Source organism: Xiphophorus hellerii, chromosome 18, assembly GCF_003331165.1.
Source record: "Xiphophorus hellerii strain 12219 chromosome 18, Xiphophorus_hellerii-4.1, whole genome shotgun sequence".
Taxonomy (NCBI): Eukaryota; Metazoa; Chordata; class Actinopteri; order Cyprinodontiformes; family Poeciliidae; genus Xiphophorus; species Xiphophorus hellerii.
Genome location: NC_045689.1, coordinates 7,410,452 through 7,427,196, shown reverse-complemented (window position 1 = coordinate 7,427,196; position 16,745 = coordinate 7,410,452). Strand labels below are relative to the sequence as shown.

At 36.1% G+C, this 16,745-nt stretch overlaps 1 protein-coding gene across 4 annotated transcripts in view; it reads right to left on the bottom strand.

Moving 5' to 3' along the window:
• Nucleotides 1–341: 341 nt before the first annotated feature.
• Nucleotides 342–16,745, bottom strand: part of arhgap42b (Rho GTPase activating protein 42b) — a 101,589-nt gene continuing 85,185 nt past the window's right edge. For 2 of the 4 annotated variants that reach the window (XM_032545855.1, XM_032545858.1), the window contains 11 exons: nt 15,081–15,155; nt 14,554–14,638; nt 14,298–14,356; nt 13,334–13,439; nt 13,073–13,232; nt 11,205–11,355; nt 10,548–10,952; nt 9,123–9,279; nt 5,953–6,015; nt 5,795–5,874; nt 342–3,662 (listed from right to left, as the gene is read on the bottom strand). In XM_032545855.1, coding sequence (XP_032401746.1) covers nt 3,574–3,662; nt 5,795–5,874; nt 5,953–6,015; nt 9,123–9,279; nt 10,548–10,952; nt 11,205–11,355; nt 13,073–13,232; nt 13,334–13,439; nt 14,298–14,356; nt 14,554–14,638; nt 15,081–15,155 — 1,430 coding nt within the window. In that variant the 3' untranslated portion in view covers nt 342–3,573. The remainder of the gene's footprint in view (nt 3,663–5,794; nt 5,875–5,952; nt 6,016–9,122; nt 9,280–10,547; nt 10,953–11,204; nt 11,356–13,072; nt 13,233–13,333; nt 13,440–14,297; nt 14,357–14,553; nt 14,639–15,080; nt 15,156–16,745) is intronic. The other 2 variants (XM_032545856.1, XM_032545859.1) reach the window with 1 other exon arrangement.

The window sequence follows — 16,745 nt, the reverse complement described above, 5'->3', positions numbered from 1 at the left end:
CACATCTCCACCAAGGTGAAAATAATTGTGTTAGGTCCTGTAAAGCATCCGTCATTAAATATTTTGTGTATTCTTGTGTATCAAACATTTTCCATTCTGCCACTTTACAGTTTTATCCAAATGCAGCAGCACTCTAGATTAAAAAAAAAGAAACATCATGAAATACTGATATTTTTGTACTGTAGCTTCAAAAAATAGAACAAAATCTTGCCTTCATTGTGCAGAACCACTGCATAGCTTATTGACGTGCAAATTCAAATTGGGCAGGCAGAGAAAACTGGAGAGATATCGTACCCATTGTCAAATATTTGCACTCAAAAATAAAACTAAAACAACTTGCATATGTGCACAAATAACAGCCATTTTTATTTTCAGAACAGAGCACAATTAATCATATTTATCATTTAAAGAATGATGAATGTTTATAGTTTATTCAAGCCAGTGAAGTTCATGAAAAAGTAACATTAGTCAAAAATGTTTCACCAAATTTTTTCACATTAAAAATTTAACTAATCAATCAAACTTTGACACATAATCCCATGTTAACATGGCATTTAGATTTTGGTGGTTGAACAGGTTTAGGTTATCTATCCAACATGTCGATCTCAGTTTCATTATTCCTGCAAAGAAAATGTATTTTCTCCTCATAGATTTCCTCTGTTTTGCTTTATTTGTCAGACGTAAAAGCTTCAGATTATCAAACTAATAATGTAATTTCAGATCAACCTGGAAAAACATTAAAAAGCTGTATTTTATAACAATCTCATTGGTTTTAAGTGGACATAGAGAAAGACTTATATATTCCTCTGTGAAAACAGGCAATTGCCCCCACCGGCCAAACATTGTGGTGGTAGTGTGATGATCAGGAGCTAAAAATTTCACACTACTTCTCTGCCTCAGGACTTGGTGGCTTAACTTGATTAAGGAAATCACAAATAATCTGCTCTAACACTGAATGTATTCAAACTAAGACAATTCTGCAAAGAAGGGGGTCATAATGCTCCAAAGCAATAACAAAAGAATGTCCTGATACTTGATGGCAGTCTTTTTACAACTTGCATAACCAGTTGGTAAGGGACTGATTTTCACCCAAGGTTGTTTTTTTTTTTTTTCTTAATTAAAAAAATGATTATTTTTTATTTACCTGTTATCTTTATCTGACGTCAAACTTTTATGAGTGACAAAAATGCAAAAAACACAAGAAATTTGTGAGGGGCAAATACTTGCAATACTCTACTTGTTTATCCCTCAGTGAAATATAAACCACATGTATCTGGACAGATGGTTTGGTCATTCACTCTGTATTTGCTGACCTATTTCTTTAGGATAAATTAAATGTTTGCAAGAAATCCTAATAACTGTGTGAAAAAGCGTGCCAATTTTGACATATTCAGGAAATGAGTATCATTTCCGTGACATGCCCTGGCAAATTCATTTACTGTAAGGGAGTAGTAGTCCAGCATTAAGTGTTCAAGGCCACTTCGCATTCTTCGAAGTGTAAATGGAAAAGAACAGCCTGATCCTGGCAGGAGCTAAATGTCAAATATTCTCCCAAATACATTTTGGGAAAGCAGAGAAAGTTGAACTTTTTTTTGTGTTTGTTTATTTTATTTTTTTTAAAGTTTGTAATACGTAAAGAGCAAAAATGATTGTTTTTCTTTGTTTTTTCTATCTTTTTTTCTGAAACTGTATCACTAAATTTAACTTTGTAGACCATTTTTGATTTTTAGTGTGGGAATGTTGACAAGAGTAAATATGTATTAAATGTCTTCTTTCACACATAACAATGTCACACTTGTGTAGTTGTCATTACTTGTACACCAGTGTACCACTGACCACACAATATACATTTGATGAAATAACTTTTACATACAACGTATATTTGATGTGCCAATATTCTGTAACAGACAGTTACAAGAAGTAAATATTTAATATAATTTTAAAGAAAAAAACAAAACATGAGCAGGTGTTGTACAGTAGCATTTAACTGACGAGGCAACAGCCAGGAACAGTTTCAGTGGGTAAACAATAGTCCAGAGATATTAAGGTGCAAAACCATTGTTGCTGTCTCTACTATATTCTAACAGAATAGATCATTTTATTTGAAATCACAGCTTGATCAATCAAAATGTTTGTGACAGATTTGTGATGAAGTGTGGTGAAATGGGTTCAGATAGGATACATTTCTGAGAATAAAATAACTAAAAGAGAAATGGATTGTTCTGTGATTCTGTAGGCTAATACTAGAGATCAGTGCCGTCATTTCGTATTAGATTTACATCCGACTTTAATGCCAAGCTGAATTGCTCTGTGGAGCAAACAAATTCATCAAAATTTCATAAAGGGAGGTATAGGATTGGTCATTAGTTTGCAAAAGCCTTGACAATAATATCTGCTATAAATGCAAATAATGTTGGCAAACAATAGTCAAAAGATTAGCCACATCTGCATGAATGTCTTAATAATTTTGAGTTTTTAATCGAAATAAACTTTAAAAAAACAGCAGTTCAATGTCATGAACAAAAAACATGTCTGAAACATTATCATTAGAAATAATAAAATAGTTCAAATTAAATATTGGAGGTGAATTTAAAAAAATCTTTTTCCAGAAAGATACAAACTTTTTGTGTTGATTTAATTTGGTTTTCTTGGGAAGACTCCTAAAAAAGCTTAATGTTTGCCTAATGCCTCCCTTATATGTCTCAAAAAAGAGAAGTATAATAAAAAAGAGCTACAATTTAAACTAAATATAATTTAGAACCTCACATTAGAATTCTGGGCACATTTAAGGACTTTTAAGGTCTTAAATTGAGACGGTTACATGTAAGACTTTTCTTGGCTTTAAAAGACCTTTCATAAATCCAGTCTCGCTCTAACTCCTCCAATTGTTCCTGCCATTGCATGTAAGGAGCTCAGTCTTTGCTGCATCTGATCATGAGACATTTCTCCTGAAGGCATTTGGCTTTTCAATGTAAGAATCTGCAAATTTCACTCTTTAAATGCTTAAATGGGAATGAATGAAGAGTGCTAACATTCAGTTCCTGGACTTTGGCCGTAACTATATTCAATATGTACAACTTTGACTGTATGGATTAAAGAAAATCCACAATAAAGCCAAACTTGCGCACTCAGTACTTGTTTTCAAAATGAATCAAAGTAGTAAATGGCTTTAGGTTTATTGGGACATATTGAGGAACTGGGACAATCTAAGTAAAAAGGTATTTTACTGTTGCCTTGAATTTTACAGGTAGCAATTTTGGAAATACTTCCAAAGTAGTGCTTTGGCACTCTAAACTTTGCTTTCTAAGTTTAAAGGCAAAGGTAAAATGTCTTTTTTCTTAACCTATCCAAACACCTCGTAATTCTCCCTATATTGCATTACCATTTCACTCTGGAAAATCCCCCAAAAAACGATTCAAATATGTCACTCCAAATCCAAAATTAATAAGAGATTTATGTCAAATGATGAGTGCATATAATTCTCTGTTAGGGAACTGGATATTGGGAACTTAACAGTGAGCACAGAGTTCTTTTTCCATTGCTATCATAAAAATATGGCAGGGTTAGCCTCTTTTACAGGTAAACAACATAATTCTCTGGGATTAAACCTGTTTTGCCCTCATATGTTGCTTGGAGCCAGCCTGGTTCGACGGAGGGGTAGACTAAAGGACATCAGAGAGAGAGAGAGAGAAAAAAAAACACTTGTAAGTCTCAGAGAAAGAACAGATTGTTGTATTTTAGTTGTACTAGTTCTACAACAAAATGTAGTGAAAAGCACTGTGAAGATTCAGGGTCAGCCTGCTATTTTCAGTCAGCTGTTGGGGTGTATTTTACAATTTAAACTCAAAGCATCAAATCATCAGCATCAGGAAGGTAATTACTGTGGAGAGTAATTAAAAGCATTAAGCTTGCTTGTAAATGATGGAGAGCATTTGTTGACGTTTTTTGCCTTTGGCTGCAGACTCTGCTGGCTGTGTTAACAGGGAACAGGCACCAGAGCCAATCACTAGGTTACAGTGACCTGACTACTCTGCTTATGGGTCAAGCCATCTCTTTATTGGAAAAAAAACATGAAGCAGTAATAAAAATAACATGGTTGTTAAGATTTTCAGCATGGATAGTGGGTTGTGGGGTTGTTATATGAAACCTTTCTTCAAACCTCTACCTAATATACAGACATATCTCAGTATGCCTGTACACTGAGATATACAGGGATGCTGTATATCTCAGTGTACAGTATATCTGTATACTGAGGCATATTTAGTTCACTTTTGAACTAAATGTTCACCAAAAGTGAACGTTTAGTTTTGATTTATTTAGATGATTACGGCTTACAGCATGTCTCGCCAAATTATCATTGACTGTGGAAATCTCACACCGGATCTCAAGTATGTCATATTATGAACCATACCACACAGCAAATAAACCATAAAATCTTACCAAGTATTTTTTTTGACTAGTTCCTAATGCAAATATCTTCAAACACTTGAAACTATCTTACAAGAAACTTTGCAGCAATATATAAGAACTTGTTTTAAGTAAGTTATTCCTTAATATTGTGGCAGATTTTTGCAATTATAACAAGAAATTTCCCATGTTATAAGTGAAAAAATGCCAGTAAAACTTTTTAACCAATATTCAAGAAGTATTGAATTAAAATAAGCTCCCATGTCATGCTGAAAAGTTACTTGCAAGTTAGTTGTGTCGTATTTAAAATGTACAAAGATATTTGCACTGAAAACTAGACAAAAATTGCTGTTTTGTGTTTTTGCAGTGTACTCTTCTCATGGACAGGGAGCTTTATTTTTGGATGAGATGCAAAACTTTTTATGGTGGACTTTATACCATCAAACAATACACTGCAAAATTATACAATCTTACAAAGTATTTTTGTCAAGTTTCTAGCACAAATATTGTAGTACACTTATAATAATGACTTACAAGTAACTATTTTTATCTAAAAACAGTCCTAGCTTCACTAGCAGATCTTTTCACTTATAATATGGGAAAATGTCTTATTATAAGTGAAAAAATCAGCCAGCGGAGCTAGGACTTTTAAAAAAAATCTATATTATGGAATTATTGAGCTAAAATAATCTCCTATATCTTGCTGAAAAGTTACTTATTAGTTAGTTTTGTCTTGTTTCAACTGTACTAAGATATTTGCATCAGAAACTAGGCAAAATAAATACTTTGTAACATTTTGCAGTTTTACAGTGCAGTCCAATCGTCTTTCTCCTTAGCAACTCCTATAGTCATATTTGGTGTAGGACTGGCTTAACAAAAGGAATGCAACCATCCACTTGATCCACAGTCCATGCTTCCTAAATCTGCTGTACTTTTTAAAATCGTGTTTTTCTTCTGCTTAACTTTAATTGGCTGTGCTTGCAAATGGTAATCTGTGAATTCCCAGCAACTTTAGGAATGTCCTTTTGCAGGTTACTGGTGATCAATATAGTCAGCAATTTTCTCCAGATTGTTAAAGCCAAAATGTGGTCATAGCACAACATTTCTGTATTAAAAATTACGATTTTTTTTTTCTTTGATTTGGTGAAGTATTCTACTTTTATTTTTATAATATCTTTTATGTGTTTGCTTGCTTTATTATGTTGATGTTTTTGATGTGATGTCTGTTCAGCACTTTGGTCAGTTATGTAGTTTTAAAAGTACTTTTAAATAAAGTTGGCTTGAATTTTCTGACATACAGCCATCAATATAAGCAGAAATAAATGCTTGAAATATATCTGTGTGTGAGTGTCACTTTTTGACATAAGAAAAGTTTCTGTTTTCATACCATTTGAGAAGTGCGCCCCCTGAGGAAAGCTGAGCTCATTGCTGTGCTCTGCCTCACAGGAATACATGGCCTTGGCGTCTCTATAAAGTTGAGAAAAAATAGATAAAGTTGCAGTGAATCTGAATGAGTAACATGTTGTAGATTGTGTTATGTTTTACCTTCCTATAGGGACAGATTGTGAAGAAGAGGGATTTTCAAAAAACAGCGCTCTGGCAGCAACCCTAAAAAGGAATAGAAATAAGATACAACCGTAAAAGAAAGATTGACAATTTTTGTTTTTGACCAAATCACATATGTTCAGTTGGTTTGACCAGCATTTCGCATTGTTTAGAGCGACGCGAAAGGCAAAAACTACATATAAGGGGAGGCTTCCTTCCTCTAGGCAGACTGAGCTTCGTCATGGCGCAGAATCGAGGTGAAACACGCAACACAGACGCACATGAACCAAGAGCACGCCAATCGTAGGAGTCAAGGTCATCTGCAGAGCTTAAGGGGCAGGCTGGGTGGGTGCTGGACAGGGAAAGACTACTTTCGAGACCGTGTGACTGGTTCCTCAGACACGACAAGTCAAACAATCTGTTTGTCCCAGGAGAACGAGCACAGACTGCTGCTGGGTCACATCAACCCTAGAGCAGGCAGAATGCAATTAAAGGCAGCCCTCCCACCAGAGCACAGAAGACATAAATCTCCAAACATGCACTCATTTGATTTTAGAAACCTCTCAATGCTCGTAAACCAAGGAGGGAGGAGACAGACAACTCAGAGGGAGGAAGGAAAGAGGGCGGAAAGAATTGCTGCAAAGCTATTGTGCTCCAGTCTTACCGGGTTATTGTGGATTTGTGGTGCCGTGTTGCCCTGTAAATATTCAGAGCCCCGAAATGACAGCTCTAGAACTTTTTTACATTATGTCACAAAGCAAACTTAAACTTCAATACACTTTTTTTTTTTTTACTGTAATCAGGGCTACACAAAATTGTGCATAATTATGAAAATTTAAAAAATACGATTTTGATTTTTATTTTTTTTAAATAAAAATATGAATAGTGTGGGATGCATCTAGTGACTGAAACTGTTGCCAAATATTTTTGGGGGGCAAAATTGCTAACCTTAATTCAAATCTGAATGAATGTCAATTTTCTTGCCACAGGGTATCAGTTGGATTCAGGTCTGCAGTTTGTTTTAATGTAAGCCATTCCACTGCAATTGTATGTTTATGATCGTTGACCTGCCATAAAGTTCATCCCAGTCTCAAGTCCTTTACAGCCCCTTTCTGGCTTCCTTCTTTGGGTTCTTGATTTGTGATTTTTGTTATGGGTTAAAATAGTTTTAGTGATATTAGCTCTTCCTGGCATGTCTGTTTTCATAGTTTACTCATGCGTTCCCCTTTCTGAATAGTTTCTCTTGATTATTCCTGTAAGTGGGTCAGATTATTCCCTTTCTGTTTTATTTAGGCAAGTGTTAGCACATTCTGTTCAGTTCCTTTCACTCCTTTCCAGTCAGATTCAGTCATGTCGATTTTTGTCTAGTTTCATAGTTTTTTCTAACATTTTGATTTTTTTTCCTTCTTACATTACTCCTCTCATGTTGCTTCTGGTGTTTTGATTTTTCCATTCTCATTAGTTTCATTCCTGCTATTTAGATTTGCTGTTCAGTTTACTGTCTAGTAGGTGTTACATATTTCCTTATGTTTGCTACACTCCTTGTGTATTTGTGTTAGTTTTCTTCTTTTACTTTTTTTTTTCTCCATTTTTTCCTCCGAAGAGTTTTGCGGCGCTAGTGGCTCGTATTTTTTCTACAGTAGGCAGACAGGAAGGAGGGTGAGGAGAGGGGGGAAGACATGCGGCAAAGGTCGTCGGGACCGGGAGTCGAACCCGCAACGTCCCCGTCGAGGACCAGGGCCTCCAAACGTGGGGCGCGCTAACCCCCTGCGCCACCACAGCACGCCCCTCTTCTTTTACTTTTAGGGCTGTTTATCCTTTTGGCTTCAGTTCCTATTTTGTCTCAGTTCAGTTTCTACTTCCCTATGATCTAGCCCACTGAACTCAGCTGTGTTACCCCGTCTCAACAACATCTTTCCAAAAGACAACAGCCTTTGAAAAGATTCTCCCATCTGAATAGTGGATCTGTGCACTTCCTATCAAATTCCCATGAGCCTCTTCATTGCTTCTCTGATTAATCCTGAGTATTAATGTGTGATTTATCATAATAATTATAAATTATTGATGATGTTTCCCAAACCTCAAAGTTGACAGTGTGTTTAAGATTGTTACCTTTAATGTTCTGGTTATTATCTCCACTGTTGATTTCACAGGTTCTTGGAAATCTATAAAACTATTATTAGCAGCAGTTATTGCATGCTGTTAGCTGTACAGTTGCACTACTTAATGTAACTGTGCGGAAGTAGCCTATTAGATAACAGATGAGTGTTATTTTTCAGAGCAGTATTTGTGTTTGTGGGGGGCTCTGACTGTCTACAGAAGTCATAATGAAAACCACAAACTATCATGATAAAACATTAAGCTCATATCTTCAAGTCCTAGTTTTCAGTTGTGCCATAATAACAGATTGAGCAGACCTCTGGGAAATGTTCGAAGCTTGGAATATTGTTTTGTAAATAAATTCCTAATCTAAACTTCTTCACCACTTATCTCCAACTTATCTGCTGTGTTCCTTGTTCTTCATTTTGTTGTTTCTTCACTAATGTTCTAAAAAAAAACAAACACTGAGACCTTCACAGAACAGCTGAGAGTAAATCAAAAAGAGGAACTGTTCATTAAGTAAGTGACTTCTGGGGACAAAAGATTGTATTAGATTTTTTAGGGGTAACAGAGTAAAGGGGACACTTTTAAGATTTTAACACTTACTGATCAGGTGTGATTTTTTTTGCTAAAACTTTTGAAAGTCCTTCATCATTTACTCCCTTCTGCATAAAAATTAAGTTTGTAGTTGTAATGTAATAAGATGTCAAAAAGTTCAAGGGATTATGAAGACTTTTGCAAAACAATATAAGCATCTAGTATAATAATATTGATTTAAGAAATAAGGGTATTACTGTTTGTGTTCTGTTGGATAATTGATAAACCATTTTGTCCGTTGAATATCTCTTGAAGCTCAGATAAAAGTTTGAAATCACTTGCCGACTCAGAAGAACACCAAGAAACTAGATATACAACCAAAACAATTAAATAGATCAAAGTACTGAACTGTTCCAGCTAGTTTATCATTTCAGCGCACAGGAATAGATAAAAGACAGATAAAATTTCATGGGTAAAGCTATTTTTGACAGAACCTGTTAATGAAATATATATATATAAAAAAATCTCATTACACTGAGCCTGGCCTCTGGTAGCCGTTGTTCACCGACGCGTCTATCCTGCGGCGGATCATTTGCTTCGGTGGAAGGTTGGGGTGGTCACCAGGCTTTAAGCTCTCTTTGGTCTCCAGTGTTGATAAACTTTGGACAGAACCAGAACAACTCCGCTGGCCTTGAGAGTCAGAGACACACAATAACAGATTATAATTGACTCAAAGACACAAAATGTGACGATAAAGCAGCCGGGAGCAATAACTCAGGAAATGAGACGCTTTTAATTCTGCAATTTAATTTGCCAAGTTTATGTTAAGTGGTGTAGTTAAACCAAATGTTTACATATTTGTGAAAAAAAGAGATTATTTTTAGCTCTATTCAAATCAGAATATACTGCAGAATCAGTATATACCTTTATACTGCAGAATATACCTTTATACTGCATAACTTTGGGCATTCCTCCAGACAGACCTAATTTACACTACAAAAACACAAACATATTTTTGGTCTAGTTCTTAGTGCAAATATCTTGGTAGACTTGAAATGATAGCCAAACACCTAAATTCTAATATTATCAAAAAACAGAATATCTCTCTAAAAATTAAGGTATTTGTTCAGGAATGCATTTAAAAAGTGTAAGCCATGTTTTTCTAAGCTTCTTTCGAATAATGGCTTCTTCCAACATGACTGACTTTTCAGACTACGTTGATACAGAACTTGTTTCACTGTGTGCAACAACATTTACTGATTTTATTATTGGGCTCATACAACCAGAAGTGAACATGTATTGCATTGTTTGTCATTTATCACCATGAATTTCTTATGATAATTTTGATTAGTTCTTGTCATGCTCATTTCCAGTTAATGATGTTTAAAACTCCCAAAAAACTGTCTGTTGTTGGGATTGTTGGTTTTACTAGGGTCTCCACTGTTTGTTCAATGAAAGTATCAATAAATATCAATAAATTTGATTAAATGCAGTTTGTGTGTGCATCTTAGTGATATAGTATCACATTTCCTTATGTGATTGGTGTCCTGAACAAGCACAGTACAAATGGCGATGTTTTTTATTTTTTAAGATCTGTGTTTGTGGGGCCATGCATTCACAACCATCCAGTTACCAAAAAAAGTAATAAATAGCAGTCATCACTTTTATCATTATTGTAACAATACCACAAAATAATATTTGTAAATGTTCATAACTCCCACCATGCACATACATTTTAAATGTGCAGTTGAAAAACAAAGTTTATGTCTAAAAAAACAACACTTTTACATTTCTGAGTTTAACAGAAGCATTAAAATATCCCATACGAATAAACTATTTATTCTAGCTTTTTCAGAAAATGAATGTCAAACAATAAGAAGAACGCTATGTAAGGTGGATGTAAACATCTTTTTGATCCGCTCTGTCACACTAACCCTGACGTCCGATAATTATCCTACCGTCAGATCCTGGCAGTGATTTCAGTGAGGGAGAAACGGAGCGACTCGGCAGCGCCGGCTTGAGGTCAGAGCGGCAGTGGGGGGCTTTTTTGGGTGCGGGAGACAGTCGAGGTGTTGTGCTGACTGAGGACAGGCTGAAAGTGTCCTCAGACTCCCCATCTGTTCGACCTCCCTCCTCCCTGGAGCTGGACTCGGGGCTGCTGACGCACGCCGCGTTCCCGGGGCCGTACGAGAGCTGCGACGGGGTCTGGCGGAGGAGGTCCGACCTGCCGAGGCATCTTCCTGCTCCAGAGGAAGCGGTTTTGGAGGAGGTGTTTTGCTCTGAGGAGTGAGATGACAGAGACTCCATGCTGCCCATAGGAGTGCTGCTTGGACTGCTGCTCAAGGTGTCACCTATGCAGGGACCAGAAAGCAGGCGAACAGGGCCCTCATAAAAAAACCTGCTGCGATACTAGAATTTAATACTCCACTTTTGATTTAAGATCGGCCAGATAAATTTTACCATAAGGAATACTTTAATTCCACATAATTAATTCCTTAAGTAATTATTCAAAACCTGTGCATATGTTTGAGGGAAATTAAAGCCCACTGACAGGTTTTGGCCTATGTGCTGTGTGAGAACCTGCGGTGATAAGTAATCACCTCGTTGGTACTCACTTTCTGCGTCTGCCAGGCACAGTGTTGGGGTGTAAAGACTGCGCGGCTTGCGGGGCCCCTTGGACAGACAGATGGCTCTGCTCCTGCGGGAGCCGGTCCAGCTCTGCGGCTGTGGCAGAGGCACGTTGGGATCCGGAGGCTGGTGAAAGATCTGAAGACCCAAAACAGAGCACTGACTCTTAAAAAAATCTACACAACATTTATATTGATTAACAGGTGAAAAGCTAACTTCAAATATGTGACATTATTAGCCTCCCTGGTAAAAAAAAAAAAAAGTTTAATATTTTATTGGAGGAACATAATTTCATACTAAAAATGTAAAATCAAACTTTTTATTTGTTAGGAAACCCTCCTGTTATGTTTGTTTCTGAAGTACAGCAATAATGTTCGTGGGTCAATTTGACCTGGGGAGTGTTTAATCATTTACTCATTTAAAAAATGGAATTTACATTTTTTATGTCCACTGAAAAAAACCTAGACACTAAAAAACAATAATTTCCTTGAAATTGATCTTTTGTAATTTTTTTATATTACATTTTGATTTTTTTTTCAATGGGTGATCTTTATAATTGAACTTGAGACACACATACTGTTCAGGGTCAAATTGACCCGCTGATTAAAATCAAGACGAATGAGTCATGTAGAGAGTATTTATGTTTTCCTCCACTTCTGCTGAGTGTCCACTCAGTGTGGGTGGAGTTTGCCATGGGAACAGAAAAGGTTCCAGTCAAAAGTGACGTGAAACACCTGCTTTCTCGCAGTTTCCTAGAGAAATAAGGAGAATAGTGAGAAAGTGGGCTTGTGTGCGTGTGCATGTAGGGGTGTGGTGGGGTGTGTGCTTGTGTGTGGGGGGTGAAATATGGTTCATAACTGCAAGGAAACGGATAGAATTGGACATGTTTTAAAATCTTTTTCACCCTTCAACTTGACTGATGGGTCAAATTGACCAGAACAGTATCTATGTAATATGTAGATACACGGGGGGTTACAAATGTGTAAAATGAATAAATTTTCAATTTATATGTAGAGTGCACCTGTTAAGACAAATAGAACAAGTTTCATGCAAAAAAAAAAATTACTTCCAACTATTTAAAAAAAAATTTTAAACTTTAAAATGGGTCAATTTGACCCGCAACATAACAGGAGGGTTAAGAAAACAACAGCTGTTAGCTAAGTCAGTTGCTGTGATTCCTGATAGAAGCACTTCTGTAAACTAAACACAACTGAAACATTATCTCAAAATGTACTTCGGTTTGTGTGAGAGTATGCTACTGTTATTTGGTAATCCATATTTCCTGATTTCCTTGGGTTTAGCTACATTTGTCCATTGCACTCTTCAGAAATGGAAATACATCATTAACACCAACGTTCAGTACAGTAAAGATGAGTTTGGTATGAATATAACATGGCCTATTTTTCTTAGTCACTGTTCAAAACAAGAAAGATAATAGAACATGCTTTCAGATGTGTGTTGATCTTCATTAGTGAGGAAATAACTTCCTGTTTCCGTGATGTATAAATATAACAGTACGGTTCAATACTTTTAGCAGAGTTCAAAATGCAAAGACAAAAGTACATCCCTGTCAAGTAAGTTGATCTCCATACTGTAAATCAGGAGATAATCCGAGTAAGACATGATGATTCCAAGATGCCACCAAACTGTAGCATAGAGTGGCATCTTGGAGTCACCATAGCAACTGTTATTTACCAGGGAGTCTCAATGATTGGGAAGGGTGCTGTATAAGGTTTATAGTAAATAGAAAAGTCTTAGTCACATATATGAAAACATTTTTTTTCTTAACTATTGCTTTTAAATTATTAACTAGGTGGATTTCTGTTTGAAGTTAAAAAAAAAACAAAACTCTCACCTTGTTGAAGTTCTCGATCAGTATTTCCACCACGATGTTCTGAAACTTTATGTTCATCATAGCAGCCACCGTCTCCTCCTGCGACCGCATCAGCGTCGGCCCGAAGATAACACCCAGGTTGGACACCGTCATCAAGTTGGACTGGTTTTGTGCAGAAACTCTGCATGACGATGTCAAGATAGTTTAACTAGTTTTATATTTTCATTTCTTCTCTCAAAAGGTCACATTTTTGTGTAATTGCTTCATTACAGAAACACCTACATGACAAGGTGTTTCATTAGTAACTCCAGCATTTCCCTGTTCCTCTCAGGTAGCTTATGAACCAAAGCATGAACAGCACACACTCTGTAGTTTTGATCATCAGACTCTGAGAAAGAACAAAAATGTGTAGAATCAGCACAAATAACATCAGAAACTTTTCCAAAAGTCTGTCAGTTATCCAGTATTTCCCTTATTTATTTTTTGGCTATTATTTAATTTTCCTGTATTTAATCTCATTGACCAAGTTAAGCATTCTTCTATACTTTAAATATCTTTTTTTGATAATTCAGACCTGCAGAACGATCAAAATCACAGCATGGAACTGCCTCTGAGCTATAAAAGGGGGGAGGTTTAAATGTTTAAGTTTTTTCTTCGTTCTTGCCAAAATCAGAATATTAAAGTAATGCCTGGGAGGGGAACTTTTTCTGCTCCGTCTTTTATGACATATGCAATATTAATATCAGTTCAAATGGGATATTTATAGTCATAAATGCTACAAGCTTGTATTCCTCCCTAAACATTTTTATTTCTGTAAACAACATGCAAGTGATTGAAGAATGCCTACAGTATGGGATGAAAAAAGCTGTGAAATACAGTAAAGTGTAAAGAAAGGCCTTTAATTGTAAGGGGTCAAATTATTATTGAGTTGACAAAATTTCAGAAAGTTCATGTTACTTTACTGTTAAATAAAAAATATAGCCAAAGGTGCTTGTCAATTGCAAACAAATTTGATAAAAAAGGATTTGTTTCTCATTAATTTTTCAAAACCTTTCATTTTTCTACAGCAGACATCAGATCTTTAAACATGAATACTAAGAAACACTAAGCTGGAGTTTCCTAAAATCTGTCTGTGTGCGAGTATGCTACTGTATCCTCGCACACAGTATCATTTCTTATGATCTTAAGATCTTAAGGGTGTAGAAACCTTTAGCGGTGTACATAACCCAACCTTTTCGGAACTTACTGACTGCCATGATGAAATCTTTGTGCAGCTTGAAAGTCATGAGAGGCTCAGAGAGGCACCTGATGGGGGAGGAAAACAAAGTCCAGTTATAATTTACTGTTATTTTGTGAGACCGGACCTCTGAATGCAGCACCTTCCTGTGTGAGTCAGCGATAGCTCTGAATGCATGGCTAACAGCAGGGTGCTTTCAGAGTCATAATGGAGGCAGTGATTACTCTTGACAGTTAAGGACATGCAGCTGGTGAGGCGAGCTGACCTGAGGTAATTCTTCAGACCACTGGTGATGGTTTTGTTGTCCCACATCTCAGGATCCAGCTCCATATCCACAGGTGCTTTGGAAGCTGATGAAAATGAGCTTTATTTTTATTTTGTTTTTTTAGCTCCAACACAGTGATTATTTTCCAATCTGCCAGCATGAAACCAACAGGATCTGACATCTGAGTCTGATGTTTAAGAGGGTATTAAAAATAGCGACTGTCTCCTTGGATAAAAAGATGCAAGAGGAAAACCTAAAGCACACATGTGCAGCCCTGCTCTAAAGCTCGAGCTATAGAGGGATTTTGGTGACATTTTCTGTTCAAGTATGTAAAATGTGTGTAAACAGGATTACCTCGGGTAATTTAATGAGGTAGGGGCGAAATAGAATGAGCCCAGATGGCGGTTACACAGTCTGACCACAGAGAGGAGCTCTTTCCTCACTCTGAAAGACTACATCATGTTTGCAAAGGCACTAAACTCACAGTGATTAATTTACAATTTTAACTAAAAAATGAAACTACTTACAAAAAACTGTGCTCATCAGCCTCTGTACTTTGGAGTTTACCCCTCCAATTCTATACAGCCCCAATGTATGGATGCCTAGGTGGAAATGGAAAAAAGAAATGATTAATTCATTGAAATAAACAAACTGTGCTTTGTAAAAGTATTCCTTTGGTTAAATGTCAAATCTGTTTAATTGGGATAAACCAATATTAAGTTTATGTGACGTGTATGTAAAATAATAAATTCTATTCCAAAATCTAAAAATCTGAAAAGTGTGGTGCGCATTTGCATTGACCTCCACTGATTCAATTTTCCGTAAAACCACATCTAGTGAGTGTCTTTGTAAATTTTTTTCATTCTTATTTGCAGACTAGCTGAGGCACACTCAGATCGGATGCAGATGAGAGCATTTATGAAAATCACATTTCAAACTTCATGACTTATTCACAATTTTTCTGGACATGGTTCATTCTCTCACGTGAATATTCTTGGCTCTAAACCATTCTTGTTGTATGTATGGCTTTATATTTAGTGTTGTTCTGCTGGACAGTGAACCTCTGCTTCTAACTCAAGGCTTTTGTAGCCTCTAACAGTGCTGCCTTGTATTTTCCCCACCATCAACTATGACCATCTGCCCTCTCTCTGTGGAAGAAAATAATCCCCACAGCTTGATGTTTCCACCACTATGTGGAACTGTAGGGAAGGTGTGTTCAGGGGTGATGTAAAGTCAGAGTTCTTCTCCAGATTTGGCCAAAACATTACATTTTGCTCTGTCTCCCCAAAGGAATCTAACACATGTATTTGATGTGTCCTCCAAGCCTTTGGAGGCAAACTGGAAATGAGACATCTTATTGATTTCATTAAGCAATAGTTTCCTTCTTGCCAGTCTTCCACAAAAACAGATTGTGGATTGCACAACTAGCAGTTATACTGTTAGAAGAGTTCCCTCACCACCAGCTGTGGATCTCTGCAGCTTGTCCAGAGTTACCATAGACGTTGTGGCTGTCTTTATCATTAATGCTCTTCTCAGTTTGACTGGACAACCATGTCTTTTGAAGCCTGCATTTGGGTTGTAATATTTCTATTTTTGGATGAAAAATTAAACAGTGTTCTGTATGATGCTCAATCCAATAAGGGGTGTCTTTTGTAAAGTCAAAAAGTAGCAGTATAAATTTGAGTTATTGATTCATTTATAAATGTCACAGTTTCAAAATAGATATTTAATAATTAGCAAGCTAAATATAGAGTCTAAAAATAAATATCTACCTAGCAAACTAAATAAATGGCTCAGAGCTGAATAATCAGTATGAGGCTACATATTTATTTTGCCAGCTAAATATTTGGCTTCAAACTAAATATTTAGTTCGTAACCAAATTGGAGACTAAAATAAGACTAAATGTTTAGCTTGGTAAATAAGTATTTATTTTGATGCTAAACATTTAACTGGCAAACAAACCTTTAGCTTCTCACTAAACATTTAGCATCCTAGCGAAATATTTAGCTCACGTCTAAGTATTTAGTTCAAAATAAGTATTTAGCTTGCTAACTAAACATTTAGCTTGGCAATAAATGTTTAGCTTGTTAATTAAATATTTAGTTTGGAGCTAGAAAGTTAGCTTGGAAATTAAATATCTACCTTGATTCTTAAATATTTAGTTGGGAACATTTATAAATCAATGAATAAC